This window comes from Scomber scombrus, unplaced genomic scaffold (genome assembly GCF_963691925.1).
Source record: "Scomber scombrus unplaced genomic scaffold, fScoSco1.1 SCAFFOLD_347, whole genome shotgun sequence".
NCBI lineage: Eukaryota > Metazoa > Chordata > Actinopteri > Scombriformes > Scombridae > Scomber > Scomber scombrus.
Window position 1 is genome coordinate 7,501 of NW_026910454.1, and position 16,935 is coordinate 24,435.

The 16,935-nt window shown below is 41.9% G+C and overlaps 2 protein-coding genes across 2 annotated transcripts; both read left to right on the top strand.

Moving 5' to 3' along the window:
• Positions 1-2,622: 2,622 nt before the first annotated feature.
• Positions 2,623-4,293, top strand: LOC133977037 (tripartite motif-containing protein 16-like). The gene has a single exon (XM_062415180.1). It carries the CDS (start codon positions 2,623-2,625, stop codon positions 4,291-4,293), a length of 1,671 nt encoding a protein of 556 aa, XP_062271164.1.
• A 3,880-nt stretch (positions 4,294-8,173) lies between these two features.
• LOC133977038 (tripartite motif-containing protein 16-like) lies at positions 8,174-9,838 on the top strand. Its single transcript, XM_062415181.1, has one exon. The coding sequence runs from the start codon at positions 8,174-8,176 to the stop codon at positions 9,836-9,838; it is 1,665 nt and encodes a 554-aa protein (XP_062271165.1).
• The last annotated feature ends 7,097 nt before the right edge of the window (positions 9,839-16,935 follow it).

Consider the following 16,935-nt stretch of genomic DNA (forward strand, 5'->3'; position numbering starts at 1 on the left):
TATTTTATACAAACATTTAGAGATTATAGTGATACAAAATCCAGGAAATAATGAAGTTGGTTATAATGAAAGTATAGTAGCAGCGTCTAGAACGTCAACATGAGCTAAAACAGAATAAAACAGGAGATTAAAAGTTGAAGCACAGTGAGAGATATAAATGAAAAAGCCTTCAATTTGATTTAATAAACAACAGCGACAAACAGAAAAGTCTTCAGCGTAGATTTAAAAGAAGTGAGAGTGGCAGCAGTCCTCTGGGAGTTGGTTCAGATATGTAGTGGATAAAAAAACACAGTGAAGAAATACAGGTTTTATTGGATTTCGACTTTAAACGTGTTATTTTTCAGGCGGTTTTTAGTGTACTTTAGTGTTTTCCTGCTTTCATCTGTCTCCGCTCCTGACACAAACTCAATCGTTCCTTCTGTGCTTTGATTCAGTGTTTTTTTTACGACTCTCTCTGAACACTGAAACACTTCATCCCACTTTAAGGTCTGACAAACAGAAAAATATGTTTCAAGAGTGAAAGTGTTCAATTTGTCAGCTTCCTAAATACAACATGAGCACTTTTGAGTTTTGCTTTTTCTCAGTAAACTCAAATATTAAACTTAACTTTGTACGTTTACTCACATCTCAGAAGGAAATATTGGAGGAAGGAAGGAAGGAAGGAAGGAAAGAGGAAGGGAGGGAGGGAGGAAGGAAGGAAGGAAGAAGGACAGAAGGGAGGAAGGGAGGGAGGAAGGAAGGAAGGAAAGAAAGGAACAAGGAAGGAAGGGAGGAAAGGAGGGGGTGAGGAAGGAAGGAAGGGAGGAAGGAAGGAAGGACGAAAGGAAGGAAAGGAGGGAGGAAGGAAGGAGGGAATCAAGGAAGGAAGGAAGGAAGGAAGAAAGGAAGGAAAGGAGGGGGTGAGAAAGGAAGGAAGGGCGGAAGGAAGGAAGGAAGGAAGGAAGGAAGGAAGGAAGGAAGGAAGGAAGGAAGGAACTCAACTATCTACTGCTTTACTTTCTACTCCACTACATTTATTTAACAGCTTTAGTTACTTTTCAGATGCAGATTTGACACAATGGATAATATAACAAGCTTTATAAATACAACACATTGTTAAAGTCCGTAGTAAGAAAGTAAGAATAAATATGTGTTCTGAGTTTGACATACCACAGAAAAGTGTGTTGTTAACCACCCTGCCAAATTTGAATGATTAAAAAAAATCGCCAAATATATGAAATTAGGCTTCAAAGTTTAAAAATCAACCTTTTCTGCTCCCAAACGCTGTGGGAGTGCCCGCCGAGTTCGCTGAAGCCCCGCCCCCTACCAAGTGTCACCTGTCAATCAAAGTCACCACCTCTACCAGAAACATGGACGCTAGGTCTGAGACCTTTCTGCTACTAGCTACTAGCGACAGTACTTTACTGTAATACTGCATACTACATCACTCATAGTTAGGGATGTCCGATAATATCAGCCTTCCGATAATATCGGCCGATATTTACTTGAAAATGTAATATCGGGAAGTATCGGTTTTTATAACCGATGTTTGTTCTGTAGGCTTCAGCATTTCCGAGCCTGCATGAACGCAGCATGGGACGTATAACAACAACAACACGCTAGACTCGTTGGTCGCTAACCGTGGCTAACAAGCTTGTTTGTGGTTTGGAACTATTTTCAAGTGTGTCATACGGATAGTAAATGACTGCAAAGCAGCATAATAAATGTGGCAGTGCCATATTGGCACTTTATTCCATAACTTAAGTTGAAGTTGTTCTCTTATTCTGCACAGACAGTGTTTACATGTGGAAAGCCATGTTGCATTTATGTTTGCATCCAGTGGAGCATCACAATACAATGAGGCATAATGTGTTAATTCCACAATAGGAGATATGTTATGTTGTTACCTAATAGTTTTGGTGTAAAAAGCCTGCAAATATCGGTATCGGGTGATATCGGTATAGTAAATTAAGAGTTGGACAATATCAGAATATCAGATATCGGCACAAAGCCAATATCGAGCATCCCTACTCATAATACTGCAGTACTTTTACTGTAGGAGGATTTTTCATGCAGTACTTTTACTTGTAATGGAGTATTTGTACATTGCAGTATTAGTACTTTTACTGCAGTAAAGTATCAGAGTACTTCTTCCAGTACTGCTGCTGACAGTTTCTACAGAGGATCATGTGACTGTCAAAGGTCGACATTTATCAGAGTTTCTGGATAAGATGAACTTTGGTTTTATTTGCTTGTATTTCAAACACAAACAACATGATTCAAATATAATGTGTTGCAGTAAAGTTAAATGTTGAGCAGCTTTTATCTGAGACTTTACTGTAAATGAGGAAACACAGTTTGAATCCACAGTGCGGCTCCTCGTCCTGATAACCGTCTCTGTTCTTTTAAACACAACAAGCTCCACTCTGGGATCAGAGTTCATTGTTCCCTCCCTTTAAATCTACAGTTTGTATATGGGTGTTACCAACATGTGACGCAGCACAGAACTGTCAGGCTGCATTTATGACTGAATCACGTGTTCAGATCAAAGTTCAAACCTGTTTCCCTTATCAGATCAGAACTCAAACTTATTAAACTTATCAGTAAGTGAAGCTCAGACAGTCGTTGCCTCTGAGAGCTGACATGGCGCAGAGAGATCAGCCGGACCGAGACTCAATCAGCTGTTCCATCTGTCTGGATCTACTGAAGGACCCGGTGACTATTCCCTGTGGACACAGCTACTGTATGAGCTGTATTAAAGGATTCTGGGATGGAGAGAATCAGAGGAGGATCTACAGCTGCCCTCAGTGCAGAGAGGCCTTCACACCGAGGCCTGTACTGAAGAAAAACACCATGTTAGCAGCTTTAGTGGAGCAGCTGAAGAAGACTGGACTCCAAGCTGCTCCTGCTGATCACTGCTATGCTGGACCTGAAGATGTGGCCTGTGATGTCTGCACTGGGAGGAAGCTGAAAGCCTTCAAGTCCTGTCTGACGTGTTCAGCCTCTTACTGTAAGAATCACCTCCAGCCTCATTATGATGCAGCTCCATTAAAGACACACAAGCTGGTGGAGCCCTCCAAGAAGCTCAAGGAGAACATCTGCTCTCGTCATAATGAGGTGATGAAGATATTCTGCCGTACAGATAAGAAGTGTATCTGTTATCTGTGCACTATGGAGGATCATAAAGGCCACGACATAGTCCCAGCTGCAGCAGAAAGGACTGAGAGGCAGAGAGAGCTCGAGGTGAGTCGACTAAACATCCAGCAGAGAATCCAGCACAGAGAGAAAGATGTGAAGCTGCTTCAACAGGAGGTGAAGGCCGTCAGTCGCTCTGCTGATAAAGCAGTGGAGGACAGTGAGAAGATCTTCACTCAGCTGATCCGTCTCCTCCAGAAAAGAAGCTCTGATGTGAAGCAGCAGATCAGATCCCAGCAGGAAACTGAAGTGAGTGGAGTCAAAGAGCTTCAGGAGAAGCTGCAGCAGGAGATCACTGAGCTGAAGAGGAAAGATGCTGAACTGAAGCAGCTCTCACACACAGAGGATCACAACCAGTTTCTACACAACTACCCCTCAGTGTCACAACTCAGTGAAGCTACAGACTCATCCAGCATCAATATCAGTCCTCTGAGATACTTTGAGGATGTGACAGCAGCTGTGTCAGAGCTCAGAGATAAACTACAGGACATCCTGAGGGACAAATGGACAAACATCTCACTGAGACTGACTGAAGTGGGCGTTTTACTGTCAGAACCAGAACCAGAGACCAGAGCTGAGTTCTTAAAATATTCACTTGAAATCACTCTGGATCCAGACACAGCACACACACGACTGTTATTATCTGAGGGGAACAGAAAAGCAAAATATACGAGTCAACAACAGTCTTATTCTAGTCACACAGACAGATTCATTGATCATCTTCAGGTCCTGAGTAGAGAGAGTCTGACTGGACGTTGTTACTGGGAGGTGGAGTGGAGCAGGACAAGGTTCACAGGAGTTAATGTAGCAGTCGCTTACAAGAATATCAGCAGAGCAGGAGATGAATCTCGATTTGGATTTAATGATAAATCTTGGTGTTTACGTTGTTACACGAACTGTTATGAATTTTACTTCAACAGCATTAAAACTCCCGTCTCAGTTCCTGTTTCCTCCAGAGTCGGAGTGTACCTGGATCACAGAGCAGGTATTCTGTCCTTCTACAGAGTCTCTGAAACCATGACTCTCCTCCACAGAGTCCAGACCACATTCACTCAGCCTCTCTATGCTGGACTTGGTGTTTATTATGGATCCACAGTTGAGTTGTGTAAAGTGAAATAGACAGAAGTCATTTCAGACTTCATGTGTCAGATGTTGTAATTCTTCATTTTTTGTCTCCGTGTTTCTGAGCTGCTCAGAGATCAGCTAATAGGGATATTCAACACTTTATTTTACTTTATGTATGTGTTGTTGATATATTCAGTTTTTCTTTAAATGTGACTTTTTCCTGTGTGTTTTTATCCATGGAGGCTCTCACTGCTCATCACCATGTTTTTAACCTTCACTGACATTTCTTCAGATGAAAATATGAACTTATCTTTGTTCTAAATGTTAGTTTCATGTTTGTATTGATGTATTTGTGTCTGTTGTTTCTTAAACAGAGAAAACAGCAGAACTTCCTTCATCACAGATATTTTGTTCTCATCACTTTGTAAATTCATAAAGAAATGTTCAATCAAACTGTAATGATCATGATAATAATCATTAATGATGTTCTTGTACATAGCTGACATTCTGGGTTAAACTAACTGACTGTGTGGATGAAGTCAATCTGAACATGAAATCATTGATCACACTTTACTGATTGGATGTGTGAACAATCTGAAGCTTCAATAATCAATAAACAGGATTTTTATCAACAGTGATCAAAGTGTTTTCTTCTCATTCAAAGCTTGTGGAGAAAATGTGAAACTACAATGAGAGTTTATTAGAGGCAGTTTTCCTCCTGAAACATCACAAAGTTCACTTAATAATACTGCAGTACTTTTACTGTAATACTGCATACTACATCACTCATAATACTGCAGTACTTTTACTGTAATACTGCATACTTCATCATTCATAATACTGCAGTACTTTAACTGTGTGTGTGTGTGTGTGTGTGTGTGTGTGTGTGTGTGTGTGTGTGTGTGTGTGTGTGTGTGTGTGTGTGTGTGTGTGTGTGTGTGTAGATGGGTGTAACCAACATGTGACGCAGCACAGAGCTGTCAGGCTACATTTATGACTGAATCACGTGTTCAGATCTGTTCAAACCTGTTTCTCTTATCAGATCAGAACTCAAACTGATTAAACTTATCAGCAAGTGAAGCTCAGTCAGTCGTTGCCTCTGAGAGCTGAAATGGCGCAAAGAGATCAGCTGGACCGAGACTCAATCAGCTGTTCCATCTTTTACTGTAATACTTCAACTATATCACTCATAGTTAGGGATGTCCAATAATATCAGCACTCCGATATTTACTTAAACATGTAATATCAGGAAGTATCGATATAGGTTTTTATAACCGATGTTTGTTTTGTAGGCTTCAGCATTTCCGAGCCTGCATGAACGCAGCATGGGACGTTTACCGGCGCTTGATGACGTATAACAACAACAACACGCTAGACTGGTGGGTCGCTAACCATGGCTAACATGCTAGCTCACCCGGTGCATGACGTTATGTCTGTGGTTTGGAACTATTTCCAAGTGTGTCCTACGGATTAATGATCGTATTATTTGCAAAGTTATGGCCAGTTACAGCCAGTCAGTTGTCAGGCTCATTCATTGAACTTGCACTAAAACAGGACGATGTTTATTGTTTACTACTCTGGACTGAATATATGCATCTGCCTTGTTTTGATATTGTCTATCATTTGTGAAGAAGTCAAACTTGCCCTAGCTATAGTGTTGTTTGAGGCTATATTGGCACTTTTTTTCCATAACTTAAGTTGAAGTTGTTCTCTTATTTTGCACAGACAGTGTTTACATTTGGAAAGCCATGTTGCATTTATGTTTGCATCCAGTGGGGCATCACAATACAATTAGGCACGTGTTAATTCCACAATAGGAGATATGTTATGTTGTTACCTAATAGTTTTGGTGTAAAAAGCCTGCAAATATCGGTATCGGGTGATATCGCAATCATGAATTAAGAGTTGGACAATATCGGAATATCGGACATCGGCAGAAAAGCCACTATGGAGCATACCTACTTATAATACTGCAGTACTTTTATTGTAGGAGGATTTTTCAGGCAGTACTTTTACTTGTAATGTAGTTTTTGTACATTGCAGTATTAGTACTTTTACTGCAGTAAAGTATCAGAGTACTTCTTCCAGTACTGCTGCTGACAGTTTCTACAGAGGATCATGTGACTGTCAAAGGTTGACATTTATCAGCAGAGTTTCTGGATAAGATGAACTTTGGTTTTATTTGCTTGTATTTCAAACACAAACAACATGATTCAAATATAAATGTGTTGCAGTAAAGTTAAATGTTGAGCAGCTTTTATCTGAGACTTTACTGTAAATGAGGAAACACAGTTTGAATCCACAGTGCGGCTCCTCGTCCTGATAACCGTCTCTGTTCTTTAAACACAACAAGCTCCACTCTGGGATCAGAGTTCATTGTTCTCTCCCTTTAAATCTACAGTTTGTAGATGGGTGTAACCAACATGTGACTCAGCACAGAGCTGTCAGGCTGCATTTATGACTGAATCACGTGTTCAGATCTGTTCAAACCTGTTTCCCTTATCAGATCAGAACTTATTAAACTCATCAGCAAGTGAAGCTCAGACAGTCGTTGCCTCTGAGAGCTGAAATGGCGCAAAGAGATCAGCTGGACCGAGACTCAATCAGCTGTTCCATCTTTTACTGTAATACTGCATACTAGATCACTCATAGTTAGGGATGTCCTAATTAGGCCGATATTTACTTAAACATGTAATATCGGGAAGTATCGGTATCAGGTTTTATAACATATTATTGTTCTGTAGGCTTCAGCATTTCCGAGCCTGCATTAACGCAGCATGGGACGTTTACTGGCGCTTGATGACGTATAACAACAACAACACGCTAGACTCGTGGGTCGCTAACCGTGGCTAAGAAGCTAGCTCGCCCCGTGCATGACGTTATGTCTGTGGTTTGGAACTATTTCCAAGAGTGTCCTACGGATAGTAAATTTGTAATTTGCAATGTCTGCAAAGCAGCATAATAAATATGGCAGTGCCATATTGGCACTTTATTCCATAACTGAAGTTGAAGTTGTTCTCTTATTTTGCACAGACAGTGTTTACATGTGGAAAGCCATGTTGCATTTATGTTTGCATCCAGTGGAGCATCACAATACAATTAGGCATAATGTGTTAATTCCACAATAGGAGATATGTTATGTTGTAACCAAACAGTTTTGGTGTAAAAAGCCTGCAAATATCGGTATCGGGTGATATCGAAATCATGAATTAAGAGTTGGACAATATCGGAATATCGGATATCGGCAGAAAAGCCAATATCTGGCATACCTACTTATAATACTGCAGTACTTTTACTATAATACTGCATACTACATCACTCATACTACTGCAGTACGTTTACTGTAGGAGGATTTTCCATGCAGTACTTTTACTTGTAATGTAGTATTTTTACATTGCAGTATTAGTACTTTTACTGCAGTAAAGTATCAGAGTACTTCTTCCAGTACTGCTGCTGACAGTTTCTACAGAGGATCATGTGACTGTCAAAGGTCGACATTTATCAGCAGAGTTTCTGGATAAGATGAACTTTGGTTTTATTTGCTTGTGTTTCAAACACAAACAACATGATTCAAATATAAATGTGTTGCAGTAAAGTTAAATGTTGAGCAGCTTTTATCTGAGACTTTACTGTAAATGAGGAAACACAGTTTGAATCCACAGTGCGGCTCCTCGTCCTGATAACCGTCTCTGTTCTTTAAACACAACAAGCTCCACTCTGGGATCAGAGTTCATTGTTCTCTATCTCTAAATCTACAGTTTGTAGATGGGTGTAACCAACATGTGACGCAGCACAGAGCTGTCAGGCTGCATTTATGACTGAATCACGTGTTCAGATCAAAGTTCGAACCTGTTTCCCTTATCAGGTCAGAACTCAAACTTATTAAACTTATCAGCAAGTGAAGCTCAGTCAGTCGTTGCCTCTGAGAGCTGAAATGGCGCAGAGAGATCAGCTGGACCGAGACTCAATCAGCTGTTCCATCTGTCTGGATCTACTGAAGGATCCGGTGACTATTCCCTGTGGACACAGCTACTGTATGAGCTGTATTAAAGGATTCTGGGATGGAGAGGATCAGAGGAAGATCTACAGCTGCCCTCAGTGCAGAGAGGCCTTCACACCGAGGCCTGTCCTGAAGAAAAACACCATGTTAGCAGCTTTAGTGGAGCAGCTGAAGAAGACTGGACTCCAAGCTGCTCCTGCTGATCACTGCTATGCTGGACCTGAAGATGTGGCCTGTGATGTCTGCACTGGGAGGAAGCTGAAAGCCTTCAAGTCCTGTCTGACGTGTCTGATCTCTTACTGTGAGAATCACCTCCAGCCTCACTATGAATCAACCAAATTAAAGAAACACAAGCTGGTGGAGCCCTCAGAGAAGCTCCAGGAGAACATCTGCTCTCGTCATAATGAGGTGATGAAGATATTCTGCCGTACAGATAAGAAGTATATCTGTTATCTGTGCACTATGGAGGATCATAAAGGCCACGACACAGTCCCAGCTGCAGCAGAAAGGACTGAGAGGCAGAGAGAGCTCGAGGTGAGTCGACTAAACATCCAGCAGAGAATCCAGGACAGAGAGAAAGATGTGAAGCTGCTTCAACAGGAGGTGGAGGCCGTCAGTCTCTCTGCTGATAAAGCAGTGGAGGACAATGAGAAGATCTTCACTCAGCTGATCCGTCTCCTCCAGAAAAGAAGCTCTGATGTGAAGCAGCAGATCAGATCCCAGCAGGAAACTGAAGTGAGTCGAGTCAAAGAGCTTCAGGAGAAGCTGCAGCAGGAGATCACTGAGCTGAAGAGGAAAGACGCTGAACTGAAGCAGCTCTCACACACAGAGGATCACAACCAGTTTCTACACAACTACCCCTCAGTGTCACAACTCAGTGAACCTACAGACTCATCCAGCATCAATATCCGTCCTCTGAGACACTTTGAGGATGTGACAGCAGCTGTGTTAGAGCTCAGAGATAAAATACAGGACATCCTGACGGACAAATGGACAAACATCTCACTGGCAGTGACTGAAGTGGACGTTTTACTGCCACAACCAGAACCCAAGACCAGAGCTGAGTTCTTAGAATATTCACGTGAAATCACTCTGGATCCAAACACAGCAAACACAAAGCTGTTATTATCTGAAGGGAACAGAAAAGTAGAATATACGAGTCAACAACAGTCTTATTCTCGTCACACAGACAGATTCACTAATCAGCTTCAGGTCCTGAGTAGAGAGAGTCTGACTGGACGTTGTTACTGGGAGGTGGAGCAGAGAGGAGGGTTCACAGGAGTTTATGTAGCAGTCGCATACAAGAATATCAGCAGAGCAGGAAATGAATCTCGATTTGGATTAAATGACAAATCTTGGTCTTTAGTTTGTTATACTAATAGGTATGAATTTTACTTCAACTGCATTAAAACTCCCGTCTCAGTTCCTCGTTCCTCCAGAGTCGGAGTGTACCTGGATCACAGAGCAGGTATTCTGTCCTTCTACAGCGTCTCTGAAACCATGACTCTCCTCCACAGAGTCCAGACCACATTCACTCAGCCTCTCTATGCTGGAATTTGTGTTTGTGGAGCCACAGCTGAGTTGTGTAAAGTGAAATAGACAGAAGTCATTTCAGACTTCATGTGTCAGATGTGGTAATTCTTCATTTTTTGTCTCCGTGTTTCTGAGCTGCTCAGAGATCAGCTAATAGGGATATTCAACACTTTATTTTAATTTACGTATGTGTTGTTGATATATTCAGTTTTTCTTTAAATGTGACTTTTTCCTGTGTGTTTTTATCCATGGAGGCTCTCACTGCTCATCACCATGTTTTTAACCTTCACTGACATTTCTTCAGATGAAAATGTGAACTTCTCTTTGTTCTAAATGTTAGTTTCATATTTGTATTGATGTATTTGTGTCTGTTGTTTCTGAAACAGAGAAAACAGCAGAACTTCCTTCATCACAGATATTTTGTTCTCATCACTTTGTAAATTCATAAAGAAATGTTCAATCAAACTGTAATGATCATGATAATAATCATTAATGATGTTCTTGTACATAGCTGACATTCTGGGTTAAACTAACTGACTGTGTGGATGAAGTCAATCTGAACATGAAATCATTGATCACACTTTACTGATTGGATGTGTGAACAATCTGAAGCTTCAATAATCAATAAACAGGATTTTTATCAACAGTGATCAAAGTGTTTTCTTCTCATTCAAAGCTTGTGGAGAAAATGTGAAACTACAATGAGAGTTTATTAGAGGCAGTTTTCCTCCTGAAACACCACAAAGTTCACATAATAATACTGCAGTACTTTTACTGTAATACTGCATACTACATCACTCATAATACTGCAGTACTTTTACTGTGTGTGTGTGTGTGTGTGTGTGTGTGTGTGTGTGTGTGTGTGTGTGTTTATGTGTGTGTGTGTGTGTGTGTGTGTGTGTGTGTGTGTGTGTGTGTGTGTGTGTGTAGATGGGTGTAACCAACATGTGACGCAGCACAGAGCTGTCAGGCTGCATTTATGACTGAATCACGTGATCAAAGTTCAAACCTGTTTCCCTTATCAGATCAGAACTCAAACTGATTAAACTTATCAGGAAGTGAAGCTCAGACAGTCGTTGCCTCTGAGAGCTGAAATGGCTCAGAGAGATCAGTTGGACCGATACTGCAGTACTTTTACTGTAATACTGCCTACTACCGGTCCTCTGAAATGAGGCCAACGAGGAAGTAACTTAAAACTTCATTCTACCAAAAGGCCACCAGGGGGCGACCGTTTTGGACTTCCGTCTCTGTACAAGTCAATGGAGAATTCACCAACTTCTCACTTGATTTCTAACCTCAGTAAACGTTTTCAAAATGTGTTTATGGTCTCAATCGCTAGTTTAAAGCCTTCTTCAATGCAGTATGATGTTCATTTGGGACATTTTGGCCTCCCTGATTTTATATGTGACGATAAAGCAGGGTATGCATTAGGGCGTGGCTACGTCGTGATTGACAGGTTGATTGGTTCACAGGTTCAGGAGGGCGCCTCATGCTCCTCCTGATGCCCATATAAGTAGAATCCCTGTTTTTATTTTTCCCAGCATGCACCTGAAATTTTCAAGATGGCGCTGCTCAGATCCGATACTATTGGCCTCCGAGCAGCAGTCCACAAACCAATGGGTGACGTCACGGATGTTACGTCCATTTCTTATATACAGTCTATGATACTACATCACTCATAATACTGCAGTACTTTTACTATAGTAGGATTGTTTTTACATATATTGGTACTTCATACTTCAGTAAAGTATGTGAGTACTTCTTCCAGTTGTGATATTTGATGCTGTTGCTTCTATAGTGTCTCTGTTGGTTCACACATAGATCCTCTCATGTTCCCCGCTGGTTAAATGAAGCTTTTTGTCTGAAGAAAGTCTGAATTTACATCCCATCAGCAGCTCCTGAAGGATTTATAACTACAATAGAATAAAAAACATACTCTTTAATCCTCTCCTTTTTATTCATTTTTATCCTAGTTAGCTTGTTATTTATTCATCTCGTCTCGTCCTTCTTGTTTTTCACCGTTATTTCCTGCAGTCGTCTCCTTCCTTTCTCTCCTTTTTCAGCTGCTCGTTTTATTGTCTTTGAGTATTCGAAGCACTTTTATAGAAGAAAAATCCACATAAAGATAATTATCAATGACTTCAATGTGACCTAAAGGTGCAGTCTGAGGTGAAATAAATGATTAATTGGTTAATTGTCTCTTTTTTTCCCCCTTCAGTTTGTCTTCAACTACTTGTTTTGTATTTTCTTCCAGTAATAAATGACACGATGCTGCATCTCACTCTACATCCTGATGAGCTCAAAACTCAAACTCTCCGCTTTATTTGCATTTTATTTACTTTAAGATGCATTAATGTGACTTTGTGACTCACAACAAGTCAAAGCAGCTTTAGGATGGAAACCAACCAATAATGTGACAAGGATTTATATACAGTTATCAGACAGGAAGTGATGCTACATATGTGTTTCTATACCCTCATAATTAGTCTCTATATCAGGGGTGTTAAACATGAGGCCCGTGGGCCAAAACCGGACCGCAGAGGGGTTCAATCTGGTCCACTTTCTTTCCTGTCTTCTTTTCCTTTCTTCCTTCCATCCTTCCTTCCTGTCTTCTTTTTCTTCCTTCCATCTTTCTTTCCTGTCTTGTTTCCTTCCTTCCTTCCTTTCTTTTTTCCTGTCTTCTCTTTCTTCCTTCCATCTTTCCTTCCTTCCTTCCTTCCTTCCTTCCTTCCTTCCTTCCTTCCTTCCTTCCTTCCTTCCATCCTTCCTTCCTTCCTTCTTGTCTTCTGTTCCTTTCTTCCATCCTTCCTTCCTTCCTTCCTTCCTTCCTTCCTTCCTTCCTTCCTTCCTTCCATCTTTCTTTCCTGTCTTATTTTCCTTCCTTCCTTCTATCCATCTGTCCTTCTTCCCTTCCTTCAATCTTTCCATACTGTCTTATTTTCCTTCCTTCCTTCCTTCCTTCCTTCCTTCCTTCCTTCCTTCCTTCCTTCCTTCCTTCCTTCTTGTCTTCTCTTCCTTTATTTCATCTTTCCTTCCATCTTTCCTTCCTTCCTTCCTTCCTTCTTGTCCTTCTCTTCTTTCTTCCATCTTTCCTTCCTTCTTCCTTCCTTCCTTCCATCTTCCTCTTCCTTCCTTCCTTCCTTCCTTCCTTCCTTCCTTCCTTCCTTCCTTTCTTCCTCATCATATCAGTATTAAATGCTGATATGAATTTGGAGAAGCTTTAAAATCATCACACATGATGAAAAGTGATGTTTAAACTGGATATTAGATGGATATTTATCTGTGTAGTGGCATTTAAACACCCTCAAAACACAGAGACTCATCCTCTGTTTATCCATCGCTCTTTATCCTCATTATCTCTTTCATCTAACACAACCACACACACACACACACACACAAGGAACACACACACACACACACAGGGGAGCACAGACGCTCAGATGATGTCAAGTTGTACCAGAGCAGCCATTTTGGCTCTGCTGGGGGGAATCAATGGCCCATTCTGTCTCTGGCCATATTGTGTCTGAGAGCTAATCAGCCATCCAGGACCCCTAATGGACACACAAAACACACACACACACACACACACACACACACACACACACACACACATATTTTACACTCTTACACACACTTTTTTTAAAGGAAACTGGAGGAGCTGAGAGACAGACGTATAGCTCTGGATTAAAGCAAAGAGAGAGAGTCAGAAAGCAACTAGAAAATAAAGCAGTCAAAACATGGCGTTGCATACAAATGTGCAGGAGGCCGCTGCAGTTGCATCACAGATCTCCATAGCAACCGTGTCCAGAGCAGACATGGAGGTCCACTGGAGGATTATCGGCAGTGTTCGATCTGATGTATATCTCTGTTTTTTAGCCTTGATTTCACCGGCGATCTCTGAGACGCAGTACTGAGGTTTGGAGATAAAGATACCCCCCCCCCCCCTTACCCCCACCCCATATATATATATAATAAATAAACAGCTCAGGTAGTGTCCATACATCCTGGACGTCTTTGTCCTCCTCACACTGACTGATGGAAGCTGAGAATAAAGGAGCAGCACGCATCTTAATGCCCTGCTTAATTCAACAGGTGTGCGTTTGTATGCATATCGCATGGTGAGGCAGCCGGGTGGAGACAGGCGGTGTGTGTGTGTGTGTGTGTGTGTGTGTGTGTGTGTGTGTGTGTGTGTGTGTGTGTGTGTGCGTGTGTGTGTGTGTGTGTGTGGTGTGTGTGTGTGTGTGTGTGTGAATATAGCCAGCAGGCATCTAAAAATGTAAACCGGTCTCAGTAGAAATATGCAGACCACACACACACACACACACACACACACACACACACACACACACACAACTGCATACTTATACACTAGTGAGGACTTTGACTGACACAATACACTCCTTAAAGGGCAGTTGCATCATTTTTTTTGAGTTTTTGAGGCTCTTATATCATTCAGTATAGCTTCACATTAATGTTTTATATGTATTTGAGTCAAATTTTGGTTGAAGTTCGTATGTTTTTGTGTCGGTTTCTGCATGATGACGTTGATCCATATAAACTGATATAAACTCCATCATTCGTCCAGCCTGGTATAGGTCACAAAGATGGACTGAGCACTCACTGTTGCTGCTGCACAACGTTTAATAAAGTAAACTCTGAGATCTCCTCTCGCTCTGGATCATTGCAGAATTTGGTTTGACCAGGCGGGGAGTTCTGGTCCTCTGAAATGAGGCCAACGTGGAAGTAACTTAAAACTGCATTCTATCAAAAGGCCACCAGGGGGCGACCGTTTTGGTGTCAAAAAGGACTTCCGTCTCTATACAAGTCAATGGAGAATTCACCAAGTTCTCAACTTGATTTCTAACCTCAGTAAACGTTTTCAAAATGTGTTTATGGTCTCAATCGCTAGTTTAAAGCCTTCGTATCGTCCTCCGGGTCAAATTGACCCCGTCTGTTATGGACTGTTCCTTCTTTCCTCCCTTCCTCTTTTCCTTTCTCCCTCCTCCCTTCCTTCCTTCTTTTCTTCCTCCCTCCTTCTCTCTTTCCTCCCTTCCTTATTTCCTTCCTTCCTTCTGTAATTCCTCCCTCCCTCCTTCTTTCCTTCCCTCTCTTCCTTCCTTTCTTCCTTCCTACCTTCCTTCCTTACTACCTTCCTTCCTTCTTTCCTCTGTCCTACTTTCCTTCCTTCCTCCTTTCCTTTCTCCCTCCCTCCCTCCTTCCTTTTTTTCCTCCCTCCGTCATACCTTCCTTCCTTCTTTTCCTCTCGTCCTTCCTTCCCTTCCTCCCTTCCTCTTTTTCTTTTCCTTTCCTCCCTTCCTCCCTCCTTCTCTCTTTCTTTCCTTCCCTCTTTCCTTCCTTCCTTCCTCCTTTCCTTCCTTCTTCCTCCCTTCCTTCCTCCTTTCCTTCCTTCTTCCTCCTTTCCTTCCTTCTTCCTCTCTTCCTTCCTTCCTCCCTCCCTCCCTTCCTTCTTTGACTCGAGGACAACAGGAGGGTTAAAGCCTTCTTCAATGCAGTATGATGTTCATTTGGGACATTTTGGCCTCCCTGATTTTATATGTGACGATAAAGCAGGGTATGCATTAGGGCGTGGCTACGTGGTGATTGACAGGTTGATTGGTTCACAAGGTTCAGGAGGGCGCCTCATGCTCCTCCTGATGCCCATATAAGTAGAATCCATGTTTTTATTTTTCCCAGCATGCACCGGAAATTTTCAAGATGGCGCTGCTCAGATCCGATACTATTGGCCTCCCGAGCAGCAGTCCACAAACCAATGTGTGACGTCACGGATGTTACGTCCATTTCTTATATACAGTCTATGATAGCAGCTGAAGGAGGCGTGTCTGTGTTTGTGTTTGATTGACAGCAGCTAACTAACTCTACGAGCCTACAGTAATCTTATACATCGGTATAATTTTAAGATATTGATTATAGATGCTTTAAACATTATTGAACGGGAACTTTCAACATCTTTTATATGAAGCATCCTTCCTGGAAAAATGTATCTTACGTAGTCATCAGACAAAAGTAACTGCATCACATCTTTGAACACTATCTGATCATGTTTCCCAACTTATAAAAAAACAATAAAACAAATTTAAAAACATTATATTGGATTAAATTGGACGAGTGAAGTTGAAGCTAAATTCACAAAAGCAGCTCCTCTGAGTCCAATCATGATCTTAACGCCACTTGAATTGATCAGTGTGGATTTATTCATAGGAGAGGGAGCGCTGGTAGTGGTGGCAGCGAGGGTCATTACCACCAAACATCGATGGGATAGTTATTGATCCGTCTCCAGAGGCCTCGCCGAAGCCGGACCCGAGCTAAAAAAAAACCAGGCTTCAAATGTCCAGCAGGCGTCTGAGGTCCAGCTGTCATCTAGTTTGCATACAGAGTGAAGGAGTACGTTGCATAATGACGGCACGGGCGGGAATATAAATATACAGATTTACAGAGACAGAATGCTTTCGACCTCAATTATAATATGCAGATGGGACAACGCCGGGAGAGACGGAGACGGACGAGCACGGAGGGAGAAACCGAGTGGGTGGAAATTTATGTTGCTGCAGGAGAGGAAAACGTTTTTGGTCTTTTAAAAAAATAAATAAAGTCATTTAGATGCTAGTGTGACTCTCTGGATGTGACTGTTGGTATCAGGCTGCCGTTGGACGACAGTTTAAGGTGGCATTTTTCTTCCCTTTCTACTATCTGCATGTTTATTTGTGCAACTCAATGTGCTTTACATAAAAAAACAAAAAGGAGGAAAGGAAGGAAGGAAGGAACGAAGGAATGAAAAGGGAAGGAAGGAAGGAAGGAAGGAAAGGAGTAAGGAAGGAGGGAGGGAGGAAGGGAAGGAAGGGAAGGAAAAAGAGTTAAGGAGGAAGGAAGGAAGGAAGGAAAGGAGTAAGGAGGGAGGGAGGAAGGAAATGTGGAAGGAAGGAAAGGAGTAAGGAGGGAGGGAGAAAGGAAATGAAGAAGGAAGGAAGGAAAGAAAGGAGGAGGGAGGGAGGGAGGGAGGGGAGGGAGGGAGGGAGGGAGGAAAAGAGGAAGGAAGGAAGGAAGGAAAGGAGTAAGAGGAGGGAGGGAGGGAGTAAATAAGGAAGGAAGTAAGAAGAGAAGGAAGGGAGGAGAGGAAAGGAGGAAGGAAGGAATGAAGGAAGGAA

Bases quoted from the DNA above. Each gene is read 5' to 3' on its own strand.
- LOC133977037 (XM_062415180.1), top strand. From the start codon at position 2,623: ATGGCGCAGAGAGATCAGCCGGACCGAGACTCAATCAGCTGTTCCATC.
- LOC133977038 (XM_062415181.1), top strand. From the start codon at position 8,174: ATGGCGCAGAGAGATCAGCTGGACCGAGACTCAATCAGCTGTTCCATC.